At 40.0% G+C, this 26,951-nt stretch overlaps 16 protein-coding genes across 16 annotated transcripts; 9 read left to right on the top strand and 7 right to left on the bottom strand.

Moving 5' to 3' along the window:
* Positions 1 to 134: 134 nt before the first annotated feature.
* Positions 135 to 1,730, top strand: PEX29 (Pex29p; the record flags this gene model as incomplete). The annotated part of the gene is made up of 1 exon (XM_002494570.1): positions 135 to 1,730. One exon carries the CDS (start codon positions 135 to 137, stop codon positions 1,728 to 1,730), a length of 1,596 nt encoding a protein of 531 aa, XP_002494615.1.
* Positions 1,731 to 1,796: 66 nt separating this feature from the next.
* Positions 1,797 to 2,354, bottom strand: SNM1 (Snm1p; the record flags this gene model as incomplete). Its single annotated transcript, XM_002494569.1, has 1 exon — positions 1,797 to 2,354. The coding sequence occupies one exon, from the start codon at positions 2,352 to 2,354 to the stop codon at positions 1,797 to 1,799; it is 558 nt and encodes a 185-aa protein (XP_002494614.1).
* A 165-nt stretch (positions 2,355 to 2,519) lies between these two features.
* HST3 (NAD-dependent histone deacetylase HST3) lies at positions 2,520 to 3,890 on the bottom strand (the record flags this gene model as incomplete). The annotated part of the gene is made up of 1 exon (XM_002494568.1): positions 2,520 to 3,890. The coding sequence occupies one exon, from the start codon at positions 3,888 to 3,890 to the stop codon at positions 2,520 to 2,522; it is 1,371 nt and encodes a 456-aa protein (XP_002494613.1).
* A 499-nt stretch (positions 3,891 to 4,389) lies between these two features.
* SNF1 (AMP-activated serine/threonine-protein kinase catalytic subunit SNF1) lies at positions 4,390 to 6,285 on the bottom strand (the record flags this gene model as incomplete). Its single annotated transcript, XM_002494567.1, has 1 exon — positions 4,390 to 6,285. One exon carries the CDS (start codon positions 6,283 to 6,285, stop codon positions 4,390 to 4,392), a length of 1,896 nt encoding a protein of 631 aa, XP_002494612.1.
* Positions 6,286 to 7,480: 1,195 nt separating this feature from the next.
* On the top strand, positions 7,481 to 8,134 carry ZYRO0A05522g (uncharacterized protein; the record flags this gene model as incomplete). Its single annotated transcript, XM_002494566.1, has 1 exon — positions 7,481 to 8,134. The coding sequence occupies one exon, from the start codon at positions 7,481 to 7,483 to the stop codon at positions 8,132 to 8,134; it is 654 nt and encodes a 217-aa protein (XP_002494611.1).
* Positions 8,135 to 8,308: 174 nt separating this feature from the next.
* On the top strand, positions 8,309 to 9,034 carry ZYRO0A05500g (uncharacterized protein; the record flags this gene model as incomplete). The annotated part of the gene is made up of 1 exon (XM_002494565.1): positions 8,309 to 9,034. One exon carries the CDS (start codon positions 8,309 to 8,311, stop codon positions 9,032 to 9,034), a length of 726 nt encoding a protein of 241 aa, XP_002494610.1.
* Positions 9,035 to 9,521: 487 nt separating this feature from the next.
* JIP4 (Jip4p) lies at positions 9,522 to 11,825 on the top strand (the record flags this gene model as incomplete). Its single annotated transcript, XM_002494564.1, has 1 exon — positions 9,522 to 11,825. One exon carries the CDS (start codon positions 9,522 to 9,524, stop codon positions 11,823 to 11,825), a length of 2,304 nt encoding a protein of 767 aa, XP_002494609.1.
* A 217-nt stretch (positions 11,826 to 12,042) lies between these two features.
* PRP3 (U4/U6-U5 snRNP complex subunit PRP3) lies at positions 12,043 to 13,302 on the top strand (the record flags this gene model as incomplete). Its single annotated transcript, XM_002494563.1, has 1 exon — positions 12,043 to 13,302. The coding sequence occupies one exon, from the start codon at positions 12,043 to 12,045 to the stop codon at positions 13,300 to 13,302; it is 1,260 nt and encodes a 419-aa protein (XP_002494608.1).
* Positions 13,303 to 13,354: 52 nt separating this feature from the next.
* Positions 13,355 to 13,672, bottom strand: HSP10 (Hsp10p; the record flags this gene model as incomplete). The annotated part of the gene is made up of 1 exon (XM_002494562.1): positions 13,355 to 13,672. The coding sequence occupies one exon, from the start codon at positions 13,670 to 13,672 to the stop codon at positions 13,355 to 13,357; it is 318 nt and encodes a 105-aa protein (XP_002494607.1).
* Positions 13,673 to 14,712: 1,040 nt separating this feature from the next.
* SFM1 (protein-arginine N-methyltransferase SFM1) lies at positions 14,713 to 15,351 on the bottom strand (the record flags this gene model as incomplete). Its single annotated transcript, XM_002494561.1, has 1 exon — positions 14,713 to 15,351. One exon carries the CDS (start codon positions 15,349 to 15,351, stop codon positions 14,713 to 14,715), a length of 639 nt encoding a protein of 212 aa, XP_002494606.1.
* Positions 15,352 to 16,764: 1,413 nt separating this feature from the next.
* Positions 16,765 to 17,934, top strand: ZYRO0A05390g (glycerol-3-phosphate dehydrogenase family protein; the record flags this gene model as incomplete). Its single annotated transcript, XM_002494560.1, has 1 exon — positions 16,765 to 17,934. The coding sequence occupies one exon, from the start codon at positions 16,765 to 16,767 to the stop codon at positions 17,932 to 17,934; it is 1,170 nt and encodes a 389-aa protein (XP_002494605.1).
* A 393-nt stretch (positions 17,935 to 18,327) lies between these two features.
* Positions 18,328 to 19,587, top strand: ARG1 (argininosuccinate synthase; the record flags this gene model as incomplete). The annotated part of the gene is made up of 1 exon (XM_002494559.1): positions 18,328 to 19,587. One exon carries the CDS (start codon positions 18,328 to 18,330, stop codon positions 19,585 to 19,587), a length of 1,260 nt encoding a protein of 419 aa, XP_002494604.1.
* A 228-nt stretch (positions 19,588 to 19,815) lies between these two features.
* On the top strand, positions 19,816 to 21,897 carry ZYRO0A05346g (dipeptidyl-peptidase III; the record flags this gene model as incomplete). Its single annotated transcript, XM_002494558.1, has 1 exon — positions 19,816 to 21,897. One exon carries the CDS (start codon positions 19,816 to 19,818, stop codon positions 21,895 to 21,897), a length of 2,082 nt encoding a protein of 693 aa, XP_002494603.1.
* A 213-nt stretch (positions 21,898 to 22,110) lies between these two features.
* GPM3 (phosphoglycerate mutase family protein GPM3) lies at positions 22,111 to 23,016 on the top strand (the record flags this gene model as incomplete). The annotated part of the gene is made up of 1 exon (XM_002494557.1): positions 22,111 to 23,016. One exon carries the CDS (start codon positions 22,111 to 22,113, stop codon positions 23,014 to 23,016), a length of 906 nt encoding a protein of 301 aa, XP_002494602.1.
* A 234-nt stretch (positions 23,017 to 23,250) lies between these two features.
* On the bottom strand, positions 23,251 to 24,546 carry RPN4 (stress-regulated transcription factor RPN4; the record flags this gene model as incomplete). The annotated part of the gene is made up of 1 exon (XM_002494556.1): positions 23,251 to 24,546. One exon carries the CDS (start codon positions 24,544 to 24,546, stop codon positions 23,251 to 23,253), a length of 1,296 nt encoding a protein of 431 aa, XP_002494601.1.
* Positions 24,547 to 25,220: 674 nt separating this feature from the next.
* Positions 25,221 to 26,876, bottom strand: THI20 (trifunctional hydroxymethylpyrimidine kinase/phosphomethylpyrimidine kinase/thiaminase; the record flags this gene model as incomplete). Its single annotated transcript, XM_002494555.1, has 1 exon — positions 25,221 to 26,876. The coding sequence occupies one exon, from the start codon at positions 26,874 to 26,876 to the stop codon at positions 25,221 to 25,223; it is 1,656 nt and encodes a 551-aa protein (XP_002494600.1).
* Positions 26,877 to 26,951: the final 75 nt, after the last annotated feature.

The raw sequence follows: 26,951 nt of genomic DNA, 5'->3' as shown, positions 1-26,951 counted from the left end.
TATTGGATTAGCATAGGTGTGATTCGAACTACTGTTGTTGATTTTTATATTGCCCTTTCCCTTGAAGGTTAAACCTTAGCCTAAATCAAATCAAATTAAATTCAGATCAAAACCATTGGTAAAAGCAAACGTGTATGAGTGTGAAACTGGGTAGTGGGAAACCTAGTGGATCTAGCTCTGGTGGGGCCACATCTACTGGTAGTAGCAGTGCTGGTAATGGTAGTGGCTCAAGTCTCTCTAGTGCTGGTATCCAAAAACTGCTAACGGACAACCTTGTGGAGAAGATAATGAGGATGGCACTCCCACCAGGGTCAGATGTTGCTATAAACAGTTTGGCAAAGAGGAAACAGTTTGCTAAGGATAGACCTGGTTTGTCTGTCAACACAATGAGTCGAAATTTTAGACTGATGAATGCTAGATTAAGTCAGCCCTTTGCTATACTTGATGAGATAATTGAAGTTTTCAGTTGGGCAAACCCAGCCTACACTATTTCGATTATGTTGATTTATACACATGCAGTTATGAAACCTTTACCCACACTCACTTCGTTACCCATATTTTACCTTCTGTTTGGAGTTATGGTCCCTCATTATCTTTACATGCATAAACCCAATTACTCCATGTATTTGGATGGAAACCCAACACCTGCCCAAGGTCTACCTCTGAGGAAACCTGTGGTACCTAAACCGGTCCCAGAATTGAGCCAAGAATTCATACTAAATCTGACTGATCTGCAAAACCACATGATGATATATGTCTCTTTCTATGATTTCATAAGTGTGTGGTTGACGAAATTTGCCTATTTTACAAATGAAAAAATCTCTACTGCTGTATTTTTCATACTGTTAGTGGTAGGCTTAATAAATGCCCTTTTCCTGGACACTCTGAGCAAACATCTACCGGTCAAAGGTTTTTTTGTGGCTTTTGGATGGTTCTTGGCCTTTATGCTTCATCCAAAATTTAGGGAATGGTTTTTATCCAGGGTTAATTCAGAAGAAACAAGACTCAGAGTGTTAACTCTCACCAATAGATTTGAAAATATCATTAATGAACACCTGCGATACACAGAAGTTAGAGAGAATAAATTAGTATCGGTCTTTGAAATCCAAAAATTCTCTGAAAAGGATAAATGTTGGGTTTTAGTAGGTTTTTCTAACGATGATTACACTTTGTTCTCAGATTTGCGAATAGAACAGGAGGACATTGCACTTCACTGTGCGCCAACTTTAGAAGAAGTTAAACCACCAGTAGAATGGGAATGGGTTGAAGCTGAAGACTCATGGGCATTAGATTTAGAACCCATAGAATGGGTAGAACAGGGATTTATACAATATGTCGATATCGATATGGGTACTAAGTGGGTTTACGATTTAACTTTGGAAGGTAAGAGAGGTGGATACCGTAGACGGATGTGGACTAACGTGTGCGCAAGACAGATGGATTACCATTATGTCGATACGAACGGAGAAGAAGAAGAAGTAGTAGAAGAAGACGATATGGTCAATTTAGCTAGGGTAGAAAACTATTCACACGGCCACCGTAGGGTTAGTAGAGATTCGATGTCAGGATCATCGACCCATTCTGAAGAGACTAAACCCGCAATAGATAGAAGCGAATCAAACAATTCTATCAACAGCGTGATTAGCCCTGCAAGTCCAAAGAAACTTCCAAAGGGTGAATCATTCAGCGGTCTAGGCAGTCTCACCGATCTACTAAACATGACGGTATAGGCGCCGCATATTTTTAATCCAATTGTATAATTAGTTTCCAATCTCTATAAGTTTTCTTCCGTCAAGTTAATCATTCTGTATCATACTTTCAAGGCTCAAGGAAAACGATTTGCTCTTTTTCTCTTCGTTCTTTTGAGATAACATATCAGAGAGTGTGCTCTTCTTCCTCTTCTTTGCCCTTTCTCTAGCTGAAGAGGTTTTCTTATTCACTTTATCTTGCTTTTGCTCCTCTTCTTTAGCTCCTACACTTTGCTTAACATTCACTGGCGTCTGCTTCTGTACTCTAACGGGTGCCACTTGTGCCTGATTCTTACAGTGTAGACATGTATACTGTAAAGTTCTCGTAGATTCACTGGTGGCCTCATTGTTGGATTCTGTTATAGACATATCCGTGTTGAAAAGAGGAATTCTCACAGCACCACAATTACCACAAAATTTGCTATCTGGCTCAACAATGGATTCAGGTAACCTTAGTCGATATCTTTTAGTACCATTATAAAAACTTTTCAGATAGAAACCTGACAATGCAGGTACTTCAGTTGACGGCAGCATATGGATTAAGTTGTACTTGTGATTTAGATGGATATCTTTAAACTTCTCAGCTTGAGATCGATTCATAGACATCTCGAAAACAGGTGTGCTTTTCTATGTACAGAGTATGTAATGCAGTATTGTTGTCGTCAATCTTTTTTGTATGCGCGATGAGCTTGACGATGAAATAAACTAATATATGAGGGAACAGTTATATTAAATAATACAAACCAACCATGTTATGAGCTAAAGAAAATCTCAGGGATTGGCATACGTGGATGGAGACTCTATTGGAGCTTGGTTTGTTCTAGATTTTTTAGACGGTATTTCATCGTTGACGTTCAGTAATCTCTTTTTAACATTTTGAATACTATTCTTTGAAGTTTCTTCTTGTTCTGACTTCACCCTGCTCGGCGTAGCAGGAGGTGTTTTAATGTGGTTTTTAGCCAATTGTTCAGCAGCCTTCTTCTTCCGCAAATCGCTTGATTCTCGCTTCAACATCTTCTGTCTATCTATAGTTTCCTGGGTCTTGAAAAAATCCGGTAATTGTTCTTGCAAATGGGCGACCCAACTGTCACAATCCGTTAAAATTTGATAGTCTATGAGACCATGCCACGAAGAATCTCCAATACTTGTCTTATTTATCAGAAGGACAATTCCACCACGTTCATGCACTTGTTTAGCTATTTGTCTAACGACCTTCCTTATCCCATCTACTTTCAAGCTTGTTCCCAGAATAATGAAAAAATCTGAGCGACCTCTTGAAATGTCTAAATTTAAGCCTTGAGCTATTGAGTCTGATGACGGATGGTTTTCCCCATATAAAACAATATTGGGCCTTAGACAACCAGTATTATCAATCTGTCTTTTACCTTCTTGACAACGTTTAAAATTTTTCTCTTCACACTGTGGACAAGTAGGTAATTCACCTCTTCTAAATGACCGGCACCAGTATCTATTCCATGGGAAGACGTGGAAACATCTCGTACATGCCAACGTTTTTAAATCACCATGTAGTTGTACCACATCGTAATTCTTCCAACGTGCATTAAAACTTGTGCCAATTACACCTGGATCCTGTTCGTTAGTCGACATCTCCAATCCTAAATTTTCCTCTAATCCATCGATATTTTGGGTATAACATCTCAGAAGTTTATTTCTATTTTTCAAATGAGCAATGAATCTATGAGTTTTGGTAGGTTGTGCCAATTTAACGCTAGAGTACAACTTTTCCATAAACGTAGCAAACATGGAAATTTTCAATTCATCTCTAAATAGTGAAATGTCAAACATTTCCTGGCCTGATCTCATTGAAATCTCTGGGAATTGCTTTTTAACCATTTCATAAAGTCCTGACGATGATCTAAAATCAGGTATGCCCGCATTACATGATATTCCAGCTCCCGTCAAAACAGTAATTTTTCTCGATCTATTCAACATTTTGTTAATCTGTATTAATTTCTCATCATTGGTATCTAATTCTTTAATCACATATAGTCTTTCCGTTCTTAAGTCAAGTTTAGGAGAAGTAGTTTGATTTTTCTGAGGGGTTAAGCGACTACCCATCGATGCATCACTTTCATCAAAGGAAGATTCCCTTGATGATTGACTTAGCAGCAGGGATACCATATTTTATTTTGTATTTGAGACGTACTGGACCAAATGCTAAGCAATCGATCCAAAGTTGAATAAACTTAATAACGCCTGTGCCTAAACTTTAACCTAAATCAATACCAAAAAGAACGGTAACTGTATCAATAGTACTAGTAAACGTTTTCAAGGAAACTGATGCAAACGTTCTTTGCACCAAACCTTCTTTATTATTGACAATTTTCCCATTGCGGAAGGGCGCTCCGTAGAGAGAATTACCCGAATACAAGGCACAATCGTCACATATCGGTGTAATAGTAATAGTACTTGTTTTTAGATATTTGAAGACATCTCTCTTATTGAAGGCATCTATATAAACGTCGCTAAGAATTTTTTTTTAATATCTTCCTCTCCAGCATGTCCCTTGGTCATTTCACTGTGTTTGTACTCGAATAAATTCGCTGCTAGCAAAAAAGTAAGGCAAAGAGTTCATATACTCTCTTTCACTCTTACGTATTAATAAGTTTGCCCGGCGAGTTCATCCACCTTGACTGTTGACTGCTAATTCCATGATGAGTCTTGTAGTAAGATGTAAGAATGGGTATGCTGAGAAAGTACTCATTTCATCCTCGGATAAATTTGGATTATGGGCTACTTCACCACTACTACTCTCCCAACCATCGAATTTAAAATCTACCAAATAGTTATTAGTTTCGATTTGAAACAGTTGAATAACCATTTTCATTAGATCTGGAATGCGCTCATTATGGTTTTGTCCCACATCGTATTTCCAACGAACCCTAATAGTCCAAAGATCTTCTTCCGAAGGTTTTGCCCACTGAGCACCTAAATTCTTTAAGGCTATGTATATTTCGCCCATGACATCTAATGGATAAGATCTCGATCTGATACCGAAATGCCACCTCGTCTTTGATTTTTTGTTTACCAATGGTGAAATTTTTGATGCTGCCGGTAAACCTTGAGCTAACATATTAGCTCGGTGAATTTGAGGAAGAGACGTGGGCAGGATGGAAATTGTTGAATCTTCTTCATTATTTGTATCGTTGAATGGTGCTACATTGTAAGCCCTCTGCTGGGTTGCAATTTTTCTAGATACATTTGGCTGATGCTGTTGCGGAGAACTCTGCAGTTGTAGTGGGGGGACCGGTGGTAAATTTTGATCACCTCGTTGTTGGAAGGTTGGTGGTGATTGCGCCAAAAATGTATCCAACTCATCGCTCCGATCTCTGTCAGACTTCAAATCTTTGATCAACGATTTATTCTCCTTGATTAACATGTAAGCCTCTCTAATTTCATTTAAAACCGAGGTTCTATCACGACTCTCTAAAGACTCATAAATTTCATCCCTATCGTAGCCCATAGTCTTGGAAAGTGCAGTAACCAATTCATCGTCAATTTCTTCACTATTGTTCTTTGTACCGTCATCGTGTTGTTCCTGCTGCTGCTGTTGTTCCTGCTCTTGCTGCTTTAATTCTGGTGGAATCAAATAAGTTGGTAAACCTACTTTAAACCAGTCGTCCTGCATTATCTCTAAAATGCTAATTCTGTTCAACGGATTCACGATAAGCATACGCTTAATCAAACCAGCCGCTCCTTCGGATAAAAACTTTGGTAGAGTGTAAACACCATTGCTAATATTTTTGAACAAAACCGGTATACTCTCATCGTCAAATGGTAGTCTACGACAAAGCATCACATAAAGAATTACACCTGATGACCAAACGTCCACTTCTGGTCCAGCATACAGTTTCCCACTGATCACTTCCGGTGCGGCATAATTAGGTGAACCACACGATGTCTTCAGGAAATTTCCGTCCGTCATAATGTTCGAAAGACCAAAATCCGCGATCTTAACATTCAAATGTTCATCCAAAAGCAAGTTCTCGGGCTTCAAATCTCTGTGAACAATCTTGTGTCTGTGGCAGTACTCCACAGCACTGATAATCTGTTGGAAGAACCTGCGAGCTTCTTCCTCACTCATTTTATCCCTTTGTACAATGTAGTCGAACAACTCGTTGCCCGCGTACTCAATAACCATAATGATTTCGTCCTTAGATTTAATCACATCGTAAAGTTTAATGATATGAGGATGCCTCAGCAGTCTAAGATACGAAATTTCCCTTTCAATACGTCCCTGCATATCACTCTTGGCCAGTACCTTCTTGTTTATTATCTTCAGAGCCACTTTTTGGCCAGTAGTAATGTGATACGCCAGCTTGACTTTACCAAAAGATCCTTCACCTAGAGTCTTGACTATCTGATAGTTACCGATGTGAGAACCATCTGCCAACAAATTTTGTTGAGAATGACCATTTCCTTGACCATGATGATGATGCCTATGGTGATGATGACGATGGTGTCTCTCTGAGCTGCTTCCGGTCCCTGAACTACTTACAGCAGCCGAACCGTTCATATTAACCGAATGCAAATAAAACTGTGAGTTCTTGTGTAAAAGTTGTAAACTAAGTTTGCAGAGCTCAACTCTTTTCTAGCGTGATCCTGTCCTTTTTAATGCGTACCTTTGTTCTTTTTATCGTTGTTGTTCAAACTAAAACTTTCCTTTTATTTGAACGAACGAGAGGAGAGGCCGAAAAACGTCTTGTAACAAGATTCTATTACAAAGTATACTAGACGTTTAGTCGATTTCTGCAGTAATAATCCTCGCCACAACAATTCCCTATCGATGCAATATCTGAAGGGCTTCTTTTGCACTTTATTTGCTTGTATGTAGTGTGTTTAGTTGCTTTCTTCAAGGGCAAAAAGTGAAATCATTATTGGGAAAAATCATGGGGAACCTGTCACATGACACATGGACTAGTCATTAGAGCCCTAAAGGACCAGTTATCTAGTACGCATTTGGTGGTCTATTCTGTCTTGGAGAGACCCTTGGTATGTACCTTAATCAGTACTGCGACGATTATCGCAGCCGCAAGATGAAGATTGGGAGGGAGGGTTGGGTGCATCAAGACACGGGAGAAGGGTATAGAATAGGCACAGGTAAGGAAGCTTCTTGCAAGGGTGTGCTGCGGGATAAGGGAGTAAGACCCTTAGTGCTGGATAGAATATGGCCATGTTCTGCCATTAATCAACTGCCCCTTTCGGGGTTTACTACTGATGTTTTAACCGTCCTACTTTGAATGGCACCCGCTGTGGTGTAGGATGCCTTCCAGGTACAGCGCCCATCTGTAGGTACCAATTCATTAGTGCCATACAGTCCTCGGGCTCTTTTTGCGATGTTGCTTAGCAGGGACTGTCCTTTCCTTTTGGCCCCATGGTCTTTTTTTTTGATGTTCAGGCGTAAATCTCCGTAAATCATTGCATAAGCGGGGCTCGCATAAAATTCATGATGGTGTAGAATGAGTATTGCGGAGGACTTATTTGCAATCTAGAAGTGCTCAATATTATTATGCACTCATACATAGTTCCAATAACGAACGGGTTGAACAATTGGTGCATGGTGTACCACGTGACGCTTATTCACGTGACTACCTCAATTGTTGAGCTCTGGCTCTCATCAAGGACATCAGTAGACACAAGGGACCATTCATAGTTACACCAGTGGCAAACGGAATTGGAGCATATAGGAGCTATCTGTCTCGTCTAGCATCATGGCTGTTGGTAATGTCCAGGATTTATTAGCAAATATGAACAAGAAGCACAAGTTGGCTTTAGAGGACTACCTCTACGTATTTGGAGGTGTGTCTTCCTCTGAGAAGGTTCTGAATGTGCGGTTACTGAATCTTGATTCACAATGTATGACGATTCTTTTCAACCATAAAGATATAGAATACGATATTGAAAAGATAATTATATTTGAGCCACCTTTAGAAGATCGTTCTGAGGCAACAGCTAGATTAAATCGTATGGCTCGTGAAGCCGCCGCAAAACGTCATCTAGCTCATTTCCAAATTAATGATATGGTATACCCACAATCGTTCATTGAATACTTGGTTCTCTTGGGCGTTTTTTTGCCTATGCTGTGTTACAAGTTCCGTCCCCTATTATACTGGTTACCAATACCATTACACATCCGCCAATGGCTGGATAACGATGTTATCCTAAGGACTATAATGTTGTTAGAAGTTTTAATGCACTTAGCAGAAACGTTGATCTTTTTAAGACCTAAATTGCAGTTTTATAGAGTTCCACCGGACTTCCTCATAGAATGGTATTTATTTGGCATATTGGAAGGTTTTGCACCTGTGAAAAGATTATCAAGGATGGCAGCAAGAGTTGAAGCAACCGGTAATATAGAGAATTGATTTATGTTTTTGTTTCTGTATTTTTTTATTTCTTTCTAGAAGACTTTTGTTTGTTTCTCGAGATTCTCACGTATGTACTTCCGATGACGTTGTAAACGTTGATAAAGTTTACGAAATTTTATGCTGATAGTGTGTGTATCTAAATACAATTAATGTAGTAGAAGTAGGAGAAGTATGATGGATTGGGGGTGTTTGAAGTCATGGTTCGAACACATTTGGTATAAAGTGGCTTCAATCTTCCTTTTCCAAAAGGAACTTAGTATAGCTGTAATTGGATTACAAAATTCCGGTAAGACGACGTTTGTTCAGTTGCTTAGCGGGAAACCATTTCAAGTCGACACTGTCCCCACATTGGGCATTCAATCAGAGAAGTTTACGCTAGGTAATAACTCGGTCAATGTTTATGACTTAGCAGGCCAAACGAGATTCCAACCATTGTGGGAAAGATGCTTTGACAAAGTGGATTTGATAGTATACATGATAGATTTAAGCGATCTACACTCTCTGGAGGAATCATTTACCAAATTAACTAAAGTAATTCAAATGACCAACGATGATAGGATTCCTCTACTTATAATGGGCAATAAGACTGATGCAATTCCTGATGCAATTGCGAACCAAAATTATTCGACAAGATGCTTACCGGAAACTTTACTTACAGACTACAACTACGATACCATTGAATGCTGTAAGTTGGAACCTTCAAATCTACACCAGTTGAAAAGCGTAGAGTCTCTATCTAAACAACTAGGTATCGATCTGCGAAATCGCTTACTACATGTACCGTTTGGGAGTGCTACAGAACCACTACCGTTAGACAGAGATATTGCCATTTTCACAGTAAGCTGTAAGACGGGTGGATTCATCAAAGATGTGATGGACTGGATCGTCCAACTCTAATTTTTAACCGCAAACGAGGCACGGAAAGCTGTAAATATAGAATTGTGTATAACACGTAGGTAGTAACAGGATAGAATTTACTAGAAATGAAAGAGTCAGGAATGAGTTGTAAGACCCTGATGAAAGGCACAATGCTGGATAAAATGAAAAAAACAAACAAAAAAACAGTAGTAGCGGTTAACATCGGTAATACAACATGAGTGGCAGTAGCAGTAGTAGTAGTAGTTACAAGAAGTGTTCGTCACAAAAACATATTCATAATAATCAAGATAAGCCACTGAAGTTTGACTCCTTCCTTTGTATTGTCTAAATTTTATCTGATTGTCGCTCTTCGGTCTTTTACTTGAATTTTACTGCATTCAAGCGTTCCCCTAACTGTAAAAGGACGACTAACGCTGCAAGAGTAATTACACTTTTGTTCACAATTGAAGAACAGTAAAAACAGAACAAGAGAATTAGGAAGCCAGTTGGGATAGAGACCGTGAAGATGTCTGTGCAAAATGATAACGATGACGTTTTGAAGAATGCTTATAGACATATTAAACTCTATGCTGATTTGTCCGAGGTCAACGCCAAGCATCCCAAATACAATCCTAATGATGAGAGGCAATTCCGTCCGTGTGTTTCATTCAATACGGTGCCATTAACACTGGGTAGCAGTGCATTAGATGACCCATTAGCGGATTTCCCAGGTGTTCAGATTCCACCTGAGTTCTCATTAGACGATCTTTGCAGCAATGAAGGAATTGCTCGTACTGTTGCAAATACCCATAACGATTATTATTCACCACGAGGACCGGCATCTCAGAATAAAAGGTTGACCCATAAGTCTCTGGCGGAATCTTTCAAAAGGTCGGAAAATGGTAAAATTGTTAGAGTTGATTACCCCAGTGAACCTGCAATCTTTAACGATGCCTTGATATTGACAAAGTCAAAAAATCAATGGCACCATTTGTGGAACGAAAAAAAGGCATATTTTGCTGCTAAATTAGATGAAAAATACAAATGGTTTCAATATCCTACTATTCTTTTCCCTCCAACAGGTACGAAATCTGCTGTGATGAGTAGTGATGGATTTATACCATTGTCCAAGGAACAGAGACGTAAGGAGAAAGTTTTAAATTTAAAATTGGGACATCTACCGAACCCTAGAACTATTTTGTGTCACATTAGCGGCAGACGTCATACCTGGGTTGCATTAGATTGGGCTCTGCGGCAATTGGCTCAAGATACTGATTACATCGTTGTTGTGGCAAGTTTACCAAGATTTTCAAGCAGTGTAAATGACAGGTCAAGATCGAAGATTCGAGGTGGAAGTTCTCAATACAGATCGTTATCTGTAGGACCTAATAGTGGGGAAAATGAAACGATCCATCAAAACTTTATCGGATGGTCATCTGGTTATAATAGATATGATGTGGAAAGTAAGATTATGGATATATTTGAGTACATTAAAGTTATATTGCCACCCAAATTAGCCGTAAAGATTACCGTGGATGTAGTTGTTGGGAAGACTAAGAAAGTTATGGTAGATGCAGTCAACTGCTACACACCAGATTTCTGTGTTGAAGGTACTTTGAAATGGGAAAGAACAGATAAATTGGTTGTTTACAAATCTAGGTTTCTTAAGGATGTTCTTTGTACCAAGTTCTCCGTCCCAGTATTTATCGTGCCAGCAAAGAGATTGTACGATTTTGAAGCAAAAATGGAAAGAGAATTTTTACCAAAGGTTACAGACGTGGGCGGTATAACTGCTGAAGAATTAAAACCTTCTCCTCTTACCATGGAGACTTTGAGTAGAACGAAGACTGAACCATCCAATTTTGATTCCAGAGATTCGTTAGTATTAAATTATTCTAGCGCCGAAAAGAGTAGCGTTGACTATGATACTGATGATGATAGTGGTGAAGACAGTGGCGATTATTCTGATAAAGATGATATGACAGTAAGTGAAAAATTAAGTTCGGCTAGACTAATACATAGAAAAAATATGATGAAGGAATTGCAGAGTGTTGAATCCAATGATAAGTTAGATTATGCCCAGAAGAAAGTGGGAGCCCTGGATAGTATCATTAAGGAAACATTGGAATTTTCTGAAGAACTAAAGAGTATCACTGAAGAGGATTTCAAAGGCGATGAAGGTGAAGAGCTAAATCAATTGAAGAGAGTTATCACTGGAAGTACTAGAGTTTTACCCAATTCTAAAAAATCGATGCTTGACGTTCTCGATACGCCAGGCCCTGACAGCCCTGATCATCACAAGCGTTCAACTGCCCCTCGCCGAAAACCTCGTTCTGGTCAAATTAAGTTTGCCCCAAATGTAAATGCCAAGGATGGTAATAAGGCGTTGGGTAATTCTCGTGGTAAAGGCTATCTGGACGTGGCTCGTCCTTCTTTAGGCTCACAATCTTACTCCTACAATCAAATAGATGGCGCGGGAAAGCCTTATAATGAGGAAGAACTACGCAGGGTTAGTACTGGGGATGGTACGGTACCATTGCGTAAGGTTGTAAGTGCTAATAACGTGGCAAGAGTTAAATCCAATGATTCAAATTCATTATTGCCAATACATTCATCGGGATCAGTGCCAGGATCTCGTTCTTCTTCATCACGTCGTAATCGTCATTCCAAGAAAAGCAGCGGTGGTGGTGGGTTATTATCATTTTTAATCCCTAGCGGCTCAAGAAGCCATTCTCACAGTAGACGCAGCAGTAGCGACAGTGACGGTGAACGTAGTAGCGTGAAAAGTCCTCAAGAGGGCAAGAAGAAGAGGTCGTTTTTCGGGTGGTAAGGGTAATATGCTGATATATACCAGGGATTGATGTTACAAGGATATTGTTGAAGTTATTTCTGTTTTTTAGCGTCATTAGTTTTCATATATATATATATATATATTTTTGAATATATTCCGTGTATTAGGGCTAGAATTAGATTAAAGTCGGTGAAATTTCTTAATGGTGAAAATCAATCTTCAAACATTACCTTATCCATAAAATCACATCTAAGCAATGCCAGCAAAGAAAGATGACTCCGCTAAGGGTCGTAACCGTGGATTACAAACTGAAATTAATCCTCTCTTATTGTCGTCCAACCCAAATCTAATCAGAAGACAGTATCGAGGACAAAATCCATATTTAAGCACATATGGTGTCGAGGATAAAAAGATACGTAAAAGGTTTGAAAAAGGTTTAAAATTCCATGAAAAAGGTGAAATTAGTGCCAATATTGAGCGTGAGAGAGAACTGCTGAAGGCTGAAAAGGAACAGGAACTCAAAAGGAGGGAATTTGAAGCACAGCGTCGAGAAGAGGTGAGGAAGAAAGTGGAATGTGGTGAATTGCCAGATACCAGTATTGGCGAAGAGAAATTTGCACCTAGAGAAGTTCCAATAGTGGAATGGTGGGACAAACCATTTTTAGATGATCAATTAAACATTTTATCCAAGTATACCGCTGATACAATTGCCGCCGACGATGAAGAAAGTGAGGATGAGGACGATGAACGTCCTTCCATTAGATACGTCGAACATCCTGTACCTATAAAAGCTGATAGTTCTCGACCTGTGGCTAAAGTTTATTTGACTAAAAGTGAACAGAAAAGGATTCGTCGTAATAGAAGGAAATTGCAACGGGAGGAACATGAGACAAGGATTAAGATGGGGTTGGAACCGAAACTTGAGCCCAAAGTATCATTGAGGAATATGATGAGCGTTTATGAAAATAACCAAAACATTACGGACCCTACAGCATGGGAATCGACTGTGAGACAGCAAGTAGCATCAAGAAAGAGAAAACACGAAGAGATGAATGCCGCTAGACATGAAGAAGCGCAACAGAACAAAAAAGCTAAGAACGAGACCATAACTCCTGGTGATCATTGTAAAGTGTTCCGATTTCAGAACTTGAGTAACCCTCGTATAAGATTTAAACTAAAGACCAACGCCCAACAGCTCTCGTTAAAAGGATTATGTCTTAGAGTTGGTGAAAATGGTAGCGGAATCATTGTTATCGTGGGCAGCGAGAAGTCCTGTAAATTCTATGATAAACTAGTCACTAGAAGAATCCATTGGGATGAAACTTTTGAGAACAAAGAGACACATGAAACCGCTGATATGAGCGGAAACCATGCCGAGAAAGTATGGGAAGGTGAATGGGAAGGACCATCATGGGGACCGTTTTTCATGAAAATATGTCAAGACAGACAAGAGATGGAAGAGTTACTGCGACAGCGTAACGCCGAACATTTGATAACGTCAATCAATGGCAAATGACCCGTTGTTTATTTGGTAAATCTCTATTTACATGCACGTCATTATAAAGAGCCTACTCGTTAATTTTAGCCAAAATTTCGGTGTCTCTGAACAACAAAACCTCTTCGTCGCTTTGCAATTTGATGGTGGATCCACCGAATTGTGGGATCAACACTTGATCACCAGCTTGCACCTGAGGGGTAACTTTGTTACCATTGTTATCGGTAAAACCAGGACCTACGGCAAGAACCTTAGCTTGGTTCAACTTTTCCACGTTCTTCTCGGGCAAGTAAAGACCTGATGCAGTCTTTGGTTGGGCCTTGATTCTTTGAACAAGAACACGGTCCAATAGGGGGGCAATGGACTTGGCGGATCTTAGAAGAGTAGACATTATAACGATAAAAGGATTGGTGAACCGACGGTGTCAGCTTTGGATATCTCGACTCAAGAGTTTGGAGGATAGGGTGGGGAAGAATATCGATGATTTTATATTCTTCAACCCTTGGTCCGCATGAATTTTTTTTTTTTCCAGAAGATTCTGTCGTGTTTTACGTTACTTGCAGTGTTACCCCGTCGGCGGCTATATAGTGATCTGCCGCTGGAATGCGAGTTAGTTCGCTATGAAATCGAGTGGTCGAGAAGTTATGTGGGCAATGATAATGCTAAAACACACAGAGCATACCTGCTACCTTTATCTAAATCCCCAGTACTTTCGTGAATCTCTACTTTCTTCGATGCAGAATTAACAGCTACACCCTCTACACATGCGACAACCGACAACCGTCACGATGCCCTAATTCCTTCGAGCCTAGGGCTTATCCCTGGTGTGTTGTTATGCTGGTGTCCAAGAAATTTTTACCAGAAACCTCATGTCAAACAAGAAACGGGCGAGAAACAAACAAGTAACTAATCAGAACAGCTTCACCCACACACCACAGACTCACGTGCCCTCCATTTACCGTTCAGTTCATTGGAAGAAGGGAGAAAGCCAGGCAGGGTTCGATCACGGACATAGTGCCATCTACAACTACCAAGAGAAAGAATCGAAGAAGGTTTGTAAGCAGTAACACCTACAATACTACTTCTTCTTCTCCTGTTGAATCAAACAATTAAGTAAAACAAAAAAAAAAAAGACATATAAACAATGGGCAGTGCTTACACCATCTTTGGCAAGCAAGTTCAACCACACATTTTAGCCCTTTTGACTTTAGGTAGTGTTGCTGGTATTGGTGCTTTTGCCAGTAGCGGTGGTAAGAAGGAGCAACCTTCTACTCCTGCCAATGCTAACGGTAATGACGACATCAATGTGGAAAAGATAATCAACGACTTCGTCCAACAGGAGTCTCAAGATAAGAAATAGACCCTCCCTTCGTATAGCCTTTATTCTTTCATTTTCCTTTTTTTAAAAAAACACAAAAAAATATCATTACTCTACAATAAATCATCCAAAGACTGTTCTGAATCTTTCTTGATCAATTCCATCATACCTGCAGGCAGAATTGGCTCCCCCTTTTCGTCAATTACGTAACGAAATGGCATCTCAGTCGCTTCATTTGCATTGAACCGAAACTCAGGATAATCAATGAATCTAATCTTGTCTAGTGCAACCTTCTTCTCGACTATTAGTTGTGTGGTTCTTACGGCCGTATCTGTAGTCATCTGTTTATCACCTAAACGACGCCCGACAACTAAATTCGGATATTGGTTCTTAATTTCACTTGTACGATCCCTCGGTGGGTGATCACCCAAAATGCCCCCAAATACAAAATAATCAAAACTTGCGCTTTCATCAGGTTGGATATCTTGTGACGCTCTTGGATCCAGCAGACAGACACGACCATTGCTCAATGGCACCAGATCCTGAAACGATTCCCGTAAATGTAACAGATCGCAAGTTGTCCATCTTAGCCCCAATTCCAACAGCTGTTGCGGTATGTCTTTAGTCTCCGTACCTTGTGGGAGCGATGACAATATTAAATTTTCAGAACCAACTTCTCTAATTATTTGTGCATATTCCAATGTGACCCACTCACTGAAGCCATGCTCCATATGTTCAATAACGTACTTCATAACGACGAAATTACGATTGATGGGCTCTTAGAATAACTAACCATACGTAGAATGCGCACCATCCTCAGTAGTAATATCGATGAGATGGAGCTCGCATCTTTTTTTCTTCAGTCACTAATGACGTCCCGCTTTCTTGCCCGGAGCACTCACGTGGATCCTTCTGCTTCCTCCTCACGTGAGTCTCACCATTCGAACTTCTTGTAACCTTCCACCGTGTTCTAACGGTACACCAAGCCCGCATTCCTGGCCCTAATACGTAATTGCCCTATTTTTACCGAATCTGAAACGGCATTTACGTAATTCGAAACTGGGCGGAGGTGACACGTGTTAATGACACTTCTTTCCACCCTCTGTCCGGCCCCGAGAGACAAGCGCAAATGGAACAGAAACTGAAGAAAAAAGAAAAGAGCTCGCACGTGCACCATGCATGACACAACTAGCCGCCAAGGGCAGTTTTTCCTTCCGGTTCTTTCCAGATCGACCTAGCGGTAGCACATGGCGGTACGTGTGGGCCTACACACCCTACAGCCGTTCTTCTCGGACAGTGGGACATTGACCAATTGCATATGTCTGTCCCATTAGCGTCTCATGCAAGAACGATTATCGGAAAAATCCATACGTGTGTAAACACATATACACCCAATGCGGATTTCTCCGAAATAGAAACAAGAACTGACCAAAACTCCGGTAGATCGTAATTTGCGCATTCCGAAAATTTCCTTGTTTTTCCGAGTGATCTTGTTTTTTTTTTCTTCCCCTCTTGCCCCTCTAACCCGACGACAGCCGCTATTTTTTTCTTGCGCTACCAGAAATCGCCCGTTACCCGCTGTCTGTAGCAACGCTTCCACTAATATTGCCGCACACTTCCACCGGTGACAATCGAAGGAATCTCCCTCCCCTCTCGTTATCAATTACGTGTTTATCCATTTCCTTCTTTCCCTTCTCCTCTGTTCTACCGTTCCACTTGTCCCATCCCTCTTCCCAAAGAACACCACCCATTTGACCCAACAGCCGGTCCCCTTCCGCTTGCTTCCCCTAACTTCCTGTCCCTTTTTCTCTCATTTGACCCTTTTTCGTCCGTTTGACCCTCTCATATTACGTCTTCATAGCTAATGTTGTAATGTAATGCGTGTTGTTATTATTATTATCGTTGTTGTTGTTGTTGTTGTCATCACTCATTTCCTGCTCCAACCCCCCCTAAAATAGTTGCGGACCGATTTTAGTTAGCTCCGAATCAGTCATGAACTACAGGTATAAAAGGAACGACACAAGGTGATGTAGTCGGACAGAGTCGTTAAGATCGTTTATCACTTATTTTAATATTCAAACCATTCCTAGTCCTATAAGAAGAGTTTCCATATTCTCTCTTTTACTACACTAACGACAATAATTCACAACATAATAGATTTCAAAATGGCCGCCACTGACAGATTAAACCAAACCTCCGATATCCTATCTCATTCTATGAAGAAGACTGATTCCTCAATGTCAATTGTTACCGCTGAGAATCCTTACAAGGTCGCTGTTGTCGGTTCTGGTAACTGGGGTACCACTATCGCTAAGGTTGTTGCCGAAAACACCAAAGAAAAGCCAGAGTTGTTCCAAGGACGTGTGGACATGTGGGTTTTCGAAGAACAAATCGATGGTACTCCATTGACTCAAATCATCAACACCAAACACCAAAACGTCAAATACCTTCCAAACATCGATCTTCCGGAGAATTTGGTCGCTAACCCAGATTTGATCTCTACTACCAAGGACGCTGATGTCATCGTTTTCAACGTTCCTCACCAATTTTTGGGCCGTATCGTTTCTCAAATGAAGGGTCAAATCAAACCAGATGCTCGTGCCATCTCCTGTCTAAAGGGTTTCGAAGTTGGTCCAAAGGGTGTCCAACTACTTTCTGACTACGTCACTCAAGAATTAGGTATCCAATGTGGTGCCCTATCTGGTGCTAACTTGGCTCCAGAAGTCGCCAAGGAACACTGGTCCGAAACTACCGTCGCTTACCAAGTCCCAGATGACTTCAAGGGTGAAGGTAAAGATATCGACCACCGTGTCTTGAAACAATTGTTCCACAGACCATACTTCCACGTCAATGTGATCGACGATGTTGCTGGTATTTCTATCGCAGGTGCATTGAAGAACGTGGTTGCCTTGGGTTGCGGTTTCGTCACCGGTCTAGGCTGGGGTAACAACGCTGCCGCCGCCATCCAACGTGTTGGTTTGGGTGAAATCATCAAGTTCGGTAGAATGTTCTTCCCAGAATCCAAGGTGGAAACTTACTACCAAGAATCTGCAGGTGTTGCTGATTTGATCACTACCTGTTCCGGTGGTAGAAACGTTCGTGTCGCCACTGAAATGGCCAAGACTGGTAAGAGCGGTGAACAAGTCGAAAAGGACATCTTGAACGGTCAATCCGCTCAAGGTTTGATTACTGCTAAGGAAGTCCACCAATGGTTGGAATCCAGCGGTCACACCGAAGAATACCCATTGTTTGAAGCCGTCTACCAAATCACTTACGAAAACGTGCCCATGAAGGAGTTGCCATCCATGATCGAAGAATTGGATATCGTAGAATAATTTATTTCTCAAGAGTAGTTTAGAAAGTTCGTTTAGGAAGGATTTTTATGTTGTACAATAGTGTAAATTTTGGCATATAGAAAAAAAAAAATTAAGAAAAGTGTATTAGAAAGACAACAAGATTAGAGTCTTGGATTTTGTTACCAGATATCTTATGGCATTAAGATGGAATGACGATTGAGCTTAAACCCATTTAATATCGGTCTAGAAATCCCGTTGATTTTTCCTATTTTTTTTTTTTTTTTTTTTTTTGCCTTCCGGTGATGTGACTCAGTTTAACAAAGAAGTGAAAAAAAAAGTATATATATATATGAAATGTGATGATATGTAAACGACAATAACAAATTCCAACTGCAATTGACAAGGGAATAAAGTAAATTAGTATTTTAAACAATGTCAAAGGGAAAGGTTTGTTTGGCTTATTCTGGTGGTTTAGACACCTCTGTTATCTTGGCTTGGTTGCTAGAACAAGGCTATGAAGTTGTTGCCTTTTTGGCCAACGTTGGTCAAGAAGAAGATTTTGACGCTGCTAGAGAAAAGGCATTGAAGATCGGTGCCTCCAAGTTCGTCTGTGTCGATTGTCGTGAAGATTTCGTCAAGGATATTCTATTCCCTGCTGTTCAAGTCAACGCCGTCTACGAAGATGTTTACCTACTAGGTACTTCTTTGGCAAGACCTGTTATCGCTAAGGCTCAAATTGACGTTGCTGAGGCTGAAGGTTGTTTTGCCGTCTCTCACGGTTGTACCGGTAAGGGTAATGACCAAATCAGATTCGAATTGGGTTTCTACGCTTTGAAACCTGATGTTAAAGTCATTGCTCCATGGAGATTGCCAGAATTTTTCGAAAGGTTCGCTGGTAGAAAGGATCTTTTGGAATACGCTGCCTCTAAGGGTATCCCAGTGACTCAAACTAAGTCAAAGCCATGGTCTACTGATGAAAACCAAGCTCACATCTCTTATGAAGCTGGTATCTTGGAAGAACCTGACACCACTCCACCAAAGGATATGTGGAAGTTGATCACTGACCCTGAAGACGCTCCAAACAAACCGCAAGACTTGTCTATTGATTTCCAAGAGGGTCTTCCAGTCAAGGTCACCTACCAGGACAGCGAAGGTAAGAGTCACACCGTTACTTCTCCATCCGACATCTTCCTAACCGTCTCAAATTTGGGAAGAGCCAATGGTGTTGGTAGAATCGATATTGTCGAAAACCGTTACATCAACTTGAAATCAAGAGGTTGTTACGAACAAGCCCCATTGACCATCTTGAGAAAGGCCCATGTCGATTTGGAAGGTTTGACCGTTGATCGTGAAGTTCGTCATTTGAGAGATCAATTCGTTACTCCAACTTACTCCAAATTGCTTTACAACGGTGCCTACTTCACTCCAGAATGTGAATACGTCAGATCTATGATTAAGCCATCTCAAACTACCGTTAACGGTACTGTTAGAATGAGACTTTACAAGGGTAACGCCATGGTTTTGGGTAGATCTTCTTCCACCGAAAACTTGTACGATCCAACTGAATCATCTATGGACGAACTAACAGGATTCTCTCCAATTGATACATCTGGTTTCATTAACATTCAAGCTATTAGAATTAAGAAATACGGTGAATCTAAGAAGAGCAAGAACCAGAAGTTTACTTTGTAGATTTAACGACAACCAATTATTATTATTTCCTTTTCCAAATACGTACTGTTTTATATAAATCCATTTTAATACTACTAATATAATATACCTATGTGTTGCTTATGTATATATATATATATATATATGCAACCAAGGAACGCTTTTGACAGGTTGATCGAATTCTTAACACAACCAAGTAAAGGGTAAGGGAGAAAGCGGTAAGAAAGAAACTGGAAAAGAAGAAGAAAAATGGTCAATTCAGTCGCTGATCGTGATGCTCCTATTTCTATGCTATCAGTTAGGGATTACTTCCCTCAATTGTCAAAACAGAAGCAGCTGTACGCTCATTATATGTCAAAAGCATCTCATGCGGGAACAAGAATTGTTCTAAGACAGGTTTCCAAAGAGAGTGAATCGATTTACGATACTTTGCTATACGTTCATCTTCAATTGGATGGTAATTATCCTGACGAACCCGAGACTAAATTGTATCTAGACTACTTTTCTCAATTTTTGTCAAATTTAGGGAACTACAAATCGTTTGGTGATGCTAAATTTGTTCCTGGATGCTCAAAGGAATTCTTTACCAAAATTTTGAAAAGTGCTTCTTTAAAATTGGAAAATCCACCTCCATCTGGCTCCAAAGATTTCAACACTCTTGGACAATTGGTCGATGAGGGCATCTACTTCATTAATGAAAAAATTGCATTCCTAGGTTATCCATCCGAGGGGTTTGTGTCCTCATATTATCTTGGTGGTAAAGTTTCTGCTGAAGATATGGCTCTGCTGAAGCAAGAAGTCTTTGGTAGACTGGGGATCTTGCCTGAAAACACAAGGATTGAAAAATTGAAGGAGAAGGAATTTGCCATTTGGGTTGCATCTGAGAATAAAACCAATACATTGGCACCAACTTATCCAAACTCCAATTTCACTCTATCCAATGGCTCTACCGTAAGTTTTAAATTTGGTGATCACTCAAGAGAATTGGGAATCGTAGCTTCTTATTTACAAAAAGCTAAAGAATACGCTGCCAATGACACTCAACGCCATATGCTTGATCAATACATTGATCATTTTACTTCTGGTTCTTCCCATGCCCACAAAGAAGCGCAAAAATTGTGGGTTAAAGACATTTCACCTGCCATTGAAACTAACATCGGTTTCATTGAAACTTATAGAGAACCTTCAGGTATCATTGGTGAATTTGAATCCCTAGTGGCTATTCAAAATGAAGAAAGAACCGCGAAGTTTTCGACTTTGGTTTCCAATGCCCAAGATTTTATCACCTTGTTGCCATGGGATTCAGCATTTGAGAAAAATGAATTCCATCCACCAGATTTCACTTCTATAGAGGTTCTCACTTTTGCAGGTTCAGGAATTCCTGCAGGTATTAACATCCCTAATTATGACGATGTGAGACTTAACGTTGGGTTCAAAAATGTTTCCCTAGGTAACATTTTGAGTGCAAGCGCCAAGGGTTCATCTACTCACCCACCAAGTTTCATTGCACCTGAAGACCGCCCCATTTACGATAAGTGCCAAGGAGACTCATTCGAAGTCCAAGTTGGTATTCATGAATTGTTAGGACATGGTTCTGGTAAATTGTTGAGTGAAACCAAGGACGGGTTTAATTTCGATAAGGAGAATCCACCATTAGGTCTCGATGGTAAACCGGTAACTACTTACTACAAATTGGGTGAAACCTGGGGGTCAAAATTCAGTTCCGTTGCAGGATCATTTGAAGAATGTCGTGCCGAAGTCATTGCCATGTACTTAATCACTAACCGTAAATTGTTGGAAATCTTTGGATTCAAAACTAAAGAAGATCAAGATAACATCATTTATGCCGGTTATTTACAAATGGCTCGTGCTGGGTTATTGGCACTTGAATATTGGGACCCTGAGTCTGGTAAATGGGGCCAACCTCACATGCAAGCAAGATTCTCTATCATGAAGACCTTCTTAAAGCATTCACCAAACCCCAAGTTCCTCCAAATTGAACCATTGGATGACGGAAAAGACCTTGTTATCAGATTGGATAAATCCTTGATTGAAACCGCTGGTCACGAATGTGTCAAGGATTATTTACAACACTTGCACATTTACAAATCGACCGCGGATGTGGAAAATGGTTCTAAATACTACAACGAAAGATCACAAGTGACGCCAGATCTGGCCAAATTGAGAGACCTGGTGGTCTCCAAGAGATTGCCCAGAAAACAATTCGTCCAGGCCAACACTATCTTGACGCCAAGTGGTGAAGTCGAATTAAAAGAATATGAAGAAACGCCATTTGGATTAATCAAATCTTTTATAGAAAGAGAGACTTGAGTTACCACTTACCCTTCTAATCGCTAATTTATATATAATTTAATATGATATAACTTACACCTTCCAGTCATGTGAGTCAGACGGTGTCCATCATGAGATGGCACTTTGGTAAGAAAGGATGGCTCGATGTGATTAAGGAAAATATAACATTTGAAGGGATTGATACGGATATGTTAGAAACTTCTATACCCTTGCGTATCGCATTTAAGAACAATGACTATTGAAAGTAATACTTTTAAGTTGATCCTGTTAAGACATGGTCAAAGTGAATTAAACCATGAGAATATCTTCTGTGGATGGATAGATGCTGGACTCACACAGAAGGGTAAAGATCAGGCCAAAAATGCAGCTAATTTGATTATAGATTATTGTCAAACGCATAGCATACCATTACCACAAGTTGGCTACATATCAAGATTGGTGAGGACAAGACAAACCATGGAAGTTATTCTTGCTGAAATGAATTTGAAGGGCTCTTATGAAGTAGTTTCAGGATCTAATTATGAGCCCAAGGGACAATTAAAACAGGGATATACATCTGTACTAGAGACATGGAGGTTAAATGAACGTCACTATGGTTCTTGGCAAGGTAAGAGGAAACCTGACGTTTTAAAAGAATACGGTGAAGATCAATACATGTACATCAGAAGAGATTATGAAGGTAAACCACCACATGTTGATCTTAATCGTGAGATGTTGCAAGAAGTTAATGACCAGGGATCTTCGACTGGTTATGATTTCAAGGAACCAAATAGACATTTAAAGTACAACATTGAAGAACAGATTGGTGAAGAATTACCTGCAAGTGAATCTCTGAAAGACGTGGTGCAAAGATTGGAGCCATTCATACGTAATGTTGTGATTCCCACATCTCAAAAGAACAATTTGGATTCCAGTTTAATTATTGGACACGGTAGCTCTGTGAGGTCCATTTTAAAGATCCTCCAGGGGATCTCCGACGAAGACATTAAGAGTGTAGACATTGCCAATGCGACACCATTGGTCGTGGAATTGGATAAGCAGAATTTCACATTTGTGAGAAGATACTACCTGGATCCTGAGAAGGCAAAGATTGATGCTGAAAAGGTACGTAGAGAAGGGTTCCAATCTAATCCGTAAATTAGATTAAAGTAAGTTAATGATAGATATACAAAAAATTTAATAAATGCCGTGGTATTATTTCAGATTACAACCTATGTATATGTAGTCTATAAAGAAAAATGAAATAATTGATGGAGATTAGCGAACCAAATAATAAAACAACGTTATAATGTAAGAAGGTCTGTTTTCCGTGATGCTAATTCGTAAAATGCTAATAAGTGTTCAGTTGTGACGATTGTGTGAAACTTAAATTCAAACAACGTAACCAATATTTTCCTTTGCATATTTGGTTACCTCTTGACGCTGTTCTAATGAAAGATTCTCATGTTTGGACTTTATATGTCTCGTGAGAGCGTCTAATCTTGAAAAAGTCTTTTGATAACCATCGTGTCCCAACATTCTTATGCATTCTGAGCAGCGGAAGACTGTTTTCTTTTTTGCATGAATTGTATTCTGATGTCTTGTCAAATCGTAGGACCTGGAAAATTGAGCGGAACACGGTTGTCTGGTAATATTATTAAGAATTAAGCATGTGTAAATCTCACCATTATTACTACTACTGCTATTATGATGACTTCCCGTAGAAGTCAGGTTATTATTGTTGGAATTAGTATCAGTAATAGGTAATTTGCGCCTCGATCTACTATTGTTATTGCTACTGCGAGAATCCGAGGGCGTAAATGCAGAAGATGACGTCGATGTTGTTATTGGCGGTGAAGGTTCTACAATTGCAGCTTGTGGTGTGGTGACAACACTTTCTTTCCTACCATTTCTAATAGAAGGTTCGTATAACTCGTCTTCATCTATCAGATCATCGTCTTCATCATCCATAATTGCTTGATCCGAACTATCTTGGGCACCAAAACCCTTTGTGCCATCAACAAAATCGCACGCATCAAACACTTTTTGATTTTCATCTTCGTTTCCATCTTCGTCGTCATCTTCATCACTTAGGTCGTCATCATCGGCTGCAAATTCATGATCAAAAATCATTCTAGCATCTTCATTACTTAATGCCATGTTGTTATCTTGCAATGGCCATTGCATCTTAGGATTGTTAGAGCCATCAAACCCGATGGGATCTTCATCAGCTTGTGGACTATAGATACTATCAGCCTCATCGTGATAATCATTAGTAATCTTAACGTCGTAAGGTAATTGGTATCTCATGTTAAGGAACGGATTATTCACCTTCATAACACTGTTTAGATTGACAGTGCCTTGAACGGGAGTCGTAGCCACATTGTTATTGTCATTCTTAAGATGTGATGAAGTTGTAGTCAATGAAGGATCAGCATACTTGTTAAAGATATTATTTTCGTCTTGGGATTGGTTCCATTCTATCTGCTGATCCTGTTGTGGTTGTTGTTGTGGTTGTTGCTGTTGATTCCAAAATTCCCCATTAAGCATAGTTTCATCAAATTCTGCTGGTAATGATAGTCCTAAAACGTTTCTCCTTGAATTTTGACCATGGTAGTTGATATTGTAAAGTTCGTCTTCCAGGACGTCTGTCAAGGTTCTTTTTAAATCTAATTCAGTGGATGTCATTGTATCGTTGTTGTATCGTACTTGTAGTTTATCTGTATGTTGTTGAGAGTTGTTTTTATTGTATTCCCTGGCACTGATTTTTTGAGAGTGTTATCTTTTTAAATTAGTAATGGCCTCTTAGATGTGAAACGCCTACAGTTCTTTGTAAAGATCAGACGATATTGTTCTCCCTCTTGTAACGGTATGTTTTGAGGAGCTACAAAGGGGATGAAATGCGCTCTCGTTGTCGTAGTTCTTATCGTTAAATCTAAAACAATTCCAAGTTATGCTGGAACAGTTAACATAAAACTAGCAATTGATAACTATCCTAAAGGTCCTCCTCTAGAAGAGAAGAATTCAACTTAAGGTGACGATTAGTTATATAAAGATCGCTTAGAAGCTCTTTTACAACTGACTATAATCCGCAATAGCAGTCGTTTAAACGTTGCATTTGTTGTAAGCAAAACCTAATAGTCTTTCTTGATGCTCCGTATTTCATTCCCATTTTCCATTCAATTTCCTTGATGGGATGTGTTGAAAAATAGAAGTTTCTAGAAAAAGCAATCAGGGCGAAAAAGAAAGCGAGGCACGTGTATATGGGATCACGTGGTAGTACTTCGGCGGCTAAACGGTTATTATTCTATACATGTAGATGATTTACGTAGAATGTTCTATACGAGCGATTCAATCGACGTTCATTCGACACGGTGTTCGAGGGCTGAACCCCAGAAGTTGGTCTCTAGTTCACACACATTGGCGTAGATGGACACCAGATTGTCTAGCTGATCGGCCGGATAAGTCCGAGCAATTTGATTCAGTAGACTTTTACCCTGTTCCATACCATCAACGTACCAAGGCGATAAGTAAGTATCACACCATTCACGGTAGACGGTTCCTTCCTCGACGACAATATCGCTGCGGAAATGTAAAAGTGCTTCACCGTACCCCATCAGACATGGTGACAGCGAGGCCACTAGTTCTTGCCAGTTACCTCTCTTGGCGACATCGTTAAAGTATCTAGAGTAAGCTTTTAGGGCTTGACTTCTTTCAATGCGATCGAAATAACTGTTATCGCTAACGCCAAACTCTTGCTTCAACCTCTTCTCGTGCTGTGACATTTCATTCTTTACACCGCCAACTATGACCAGTTCCTTCTCCACATCGTCTAGAGAAGGTGCTTTGCTTCCCGCGATACAGTGGACTCTAGCATAGTCTAACAGGTATGCATAATCTTGCTCGATGAAAAATTGAAATTTATGGATGGGTAATGTACCTTGAGCGACTTGTCTCACGAAATCGTGATGTATATAGCTTTCCCAATGAGGCTTGACCTTGGGGTGGGAAATCAAATATTCAAAAAAATCTCCCTTGATTATATCGGAAACCGTCTGGTTAACGGTACTTGGGATTACATCTCGTGCGGTAAAGCACTCGTCTTGAACCATTCCTTCTAACGGAACTTCCACGGCATAGACGTGATTTATAGGACCATTGTCCTTGATATGTGAACTTGCCACTTGACAACTAATGCTAACACCACTCTGCACGTATTCAATTCCACCATAAACAGCCTGAGCTATTGGATAACCACGAGCCAAATTTGATGCAATGGCAGATGCTAGTGTACATCCAGTACCGTGGGTAGCCGTTGTTAGAATACGAGGTCCATTGTAAACGACAAATTTATCCTCTTGGCTCAAATAAAGAACATCTGTAACAAAATTCTTACCGTCTTGACCCCAAGGGATATGACCACCTTTGACTAAAATGTTTCTGCTTTTAGTAGCCACTGACACTCTACGAGCCAACTCGTAAAGATCTGATACGTTTTGAAGTTCGAATTCCGATCCAATTAATTTGAAGCATTCGTAGATATTTGGCGTTAAAAGATCAGCTAATGGTGTAATCTTTTCTTTGACTAATTCAATCAACTCCTCACTGCTTAGTGCTGAACCTGATGTAGCAACCAAAACTGGATCTATCACCAATTTGGGCCTTTTAGATCCCATACTGTCTAGTTTGGCAGCTAGGGCTTCGACAGCATTTGCAGTAAGCATACCTGTCTTTATCACATCACAGTTCATGTCCTTGAGATTTGCATCCAATACCTGAGAGATGAATTCTTTGGGGAGAGGATGGATAGAATACACTTTAGCTGGTGTTTGTGCGGTTAAGGCCGCCATACATGTCATTGCATAACATCTATGTGCCGTTATAGTCTTAATATCTGCTTCAATACCAGCACCACCGCTCGAATCAGAGCCTGCTACTGTCATTACCACAGGCAATTGTTCATTCTTGTTAAGAACCAGGTAGGGGGGTGGTGTATTGATACTAATACTCAAAGTCATTGTCCTTTCACTTTGAGTTGCTGTATATCCATTCTTAATGTTAACAGCAATTGTATGTCAGTTGAATGATCCTAT

Source organism: Zygosaccharomyces rouxii, assembly GCF_000026365.1.
Source record: "Zygosaccharomyces rouxii strain CBS732 chromosome A complete sequence".
NCBI lineage: Eukaryota > Fungi > Ascomycota > Saccharomycetes > Saccharomycetales > Saccharomycetaceae > Zygosaccharomyces > Zygosaccharomyces rouxii.
This window is presented reverse-complemented; position numbering and strand designations above follow the sequence as displayed.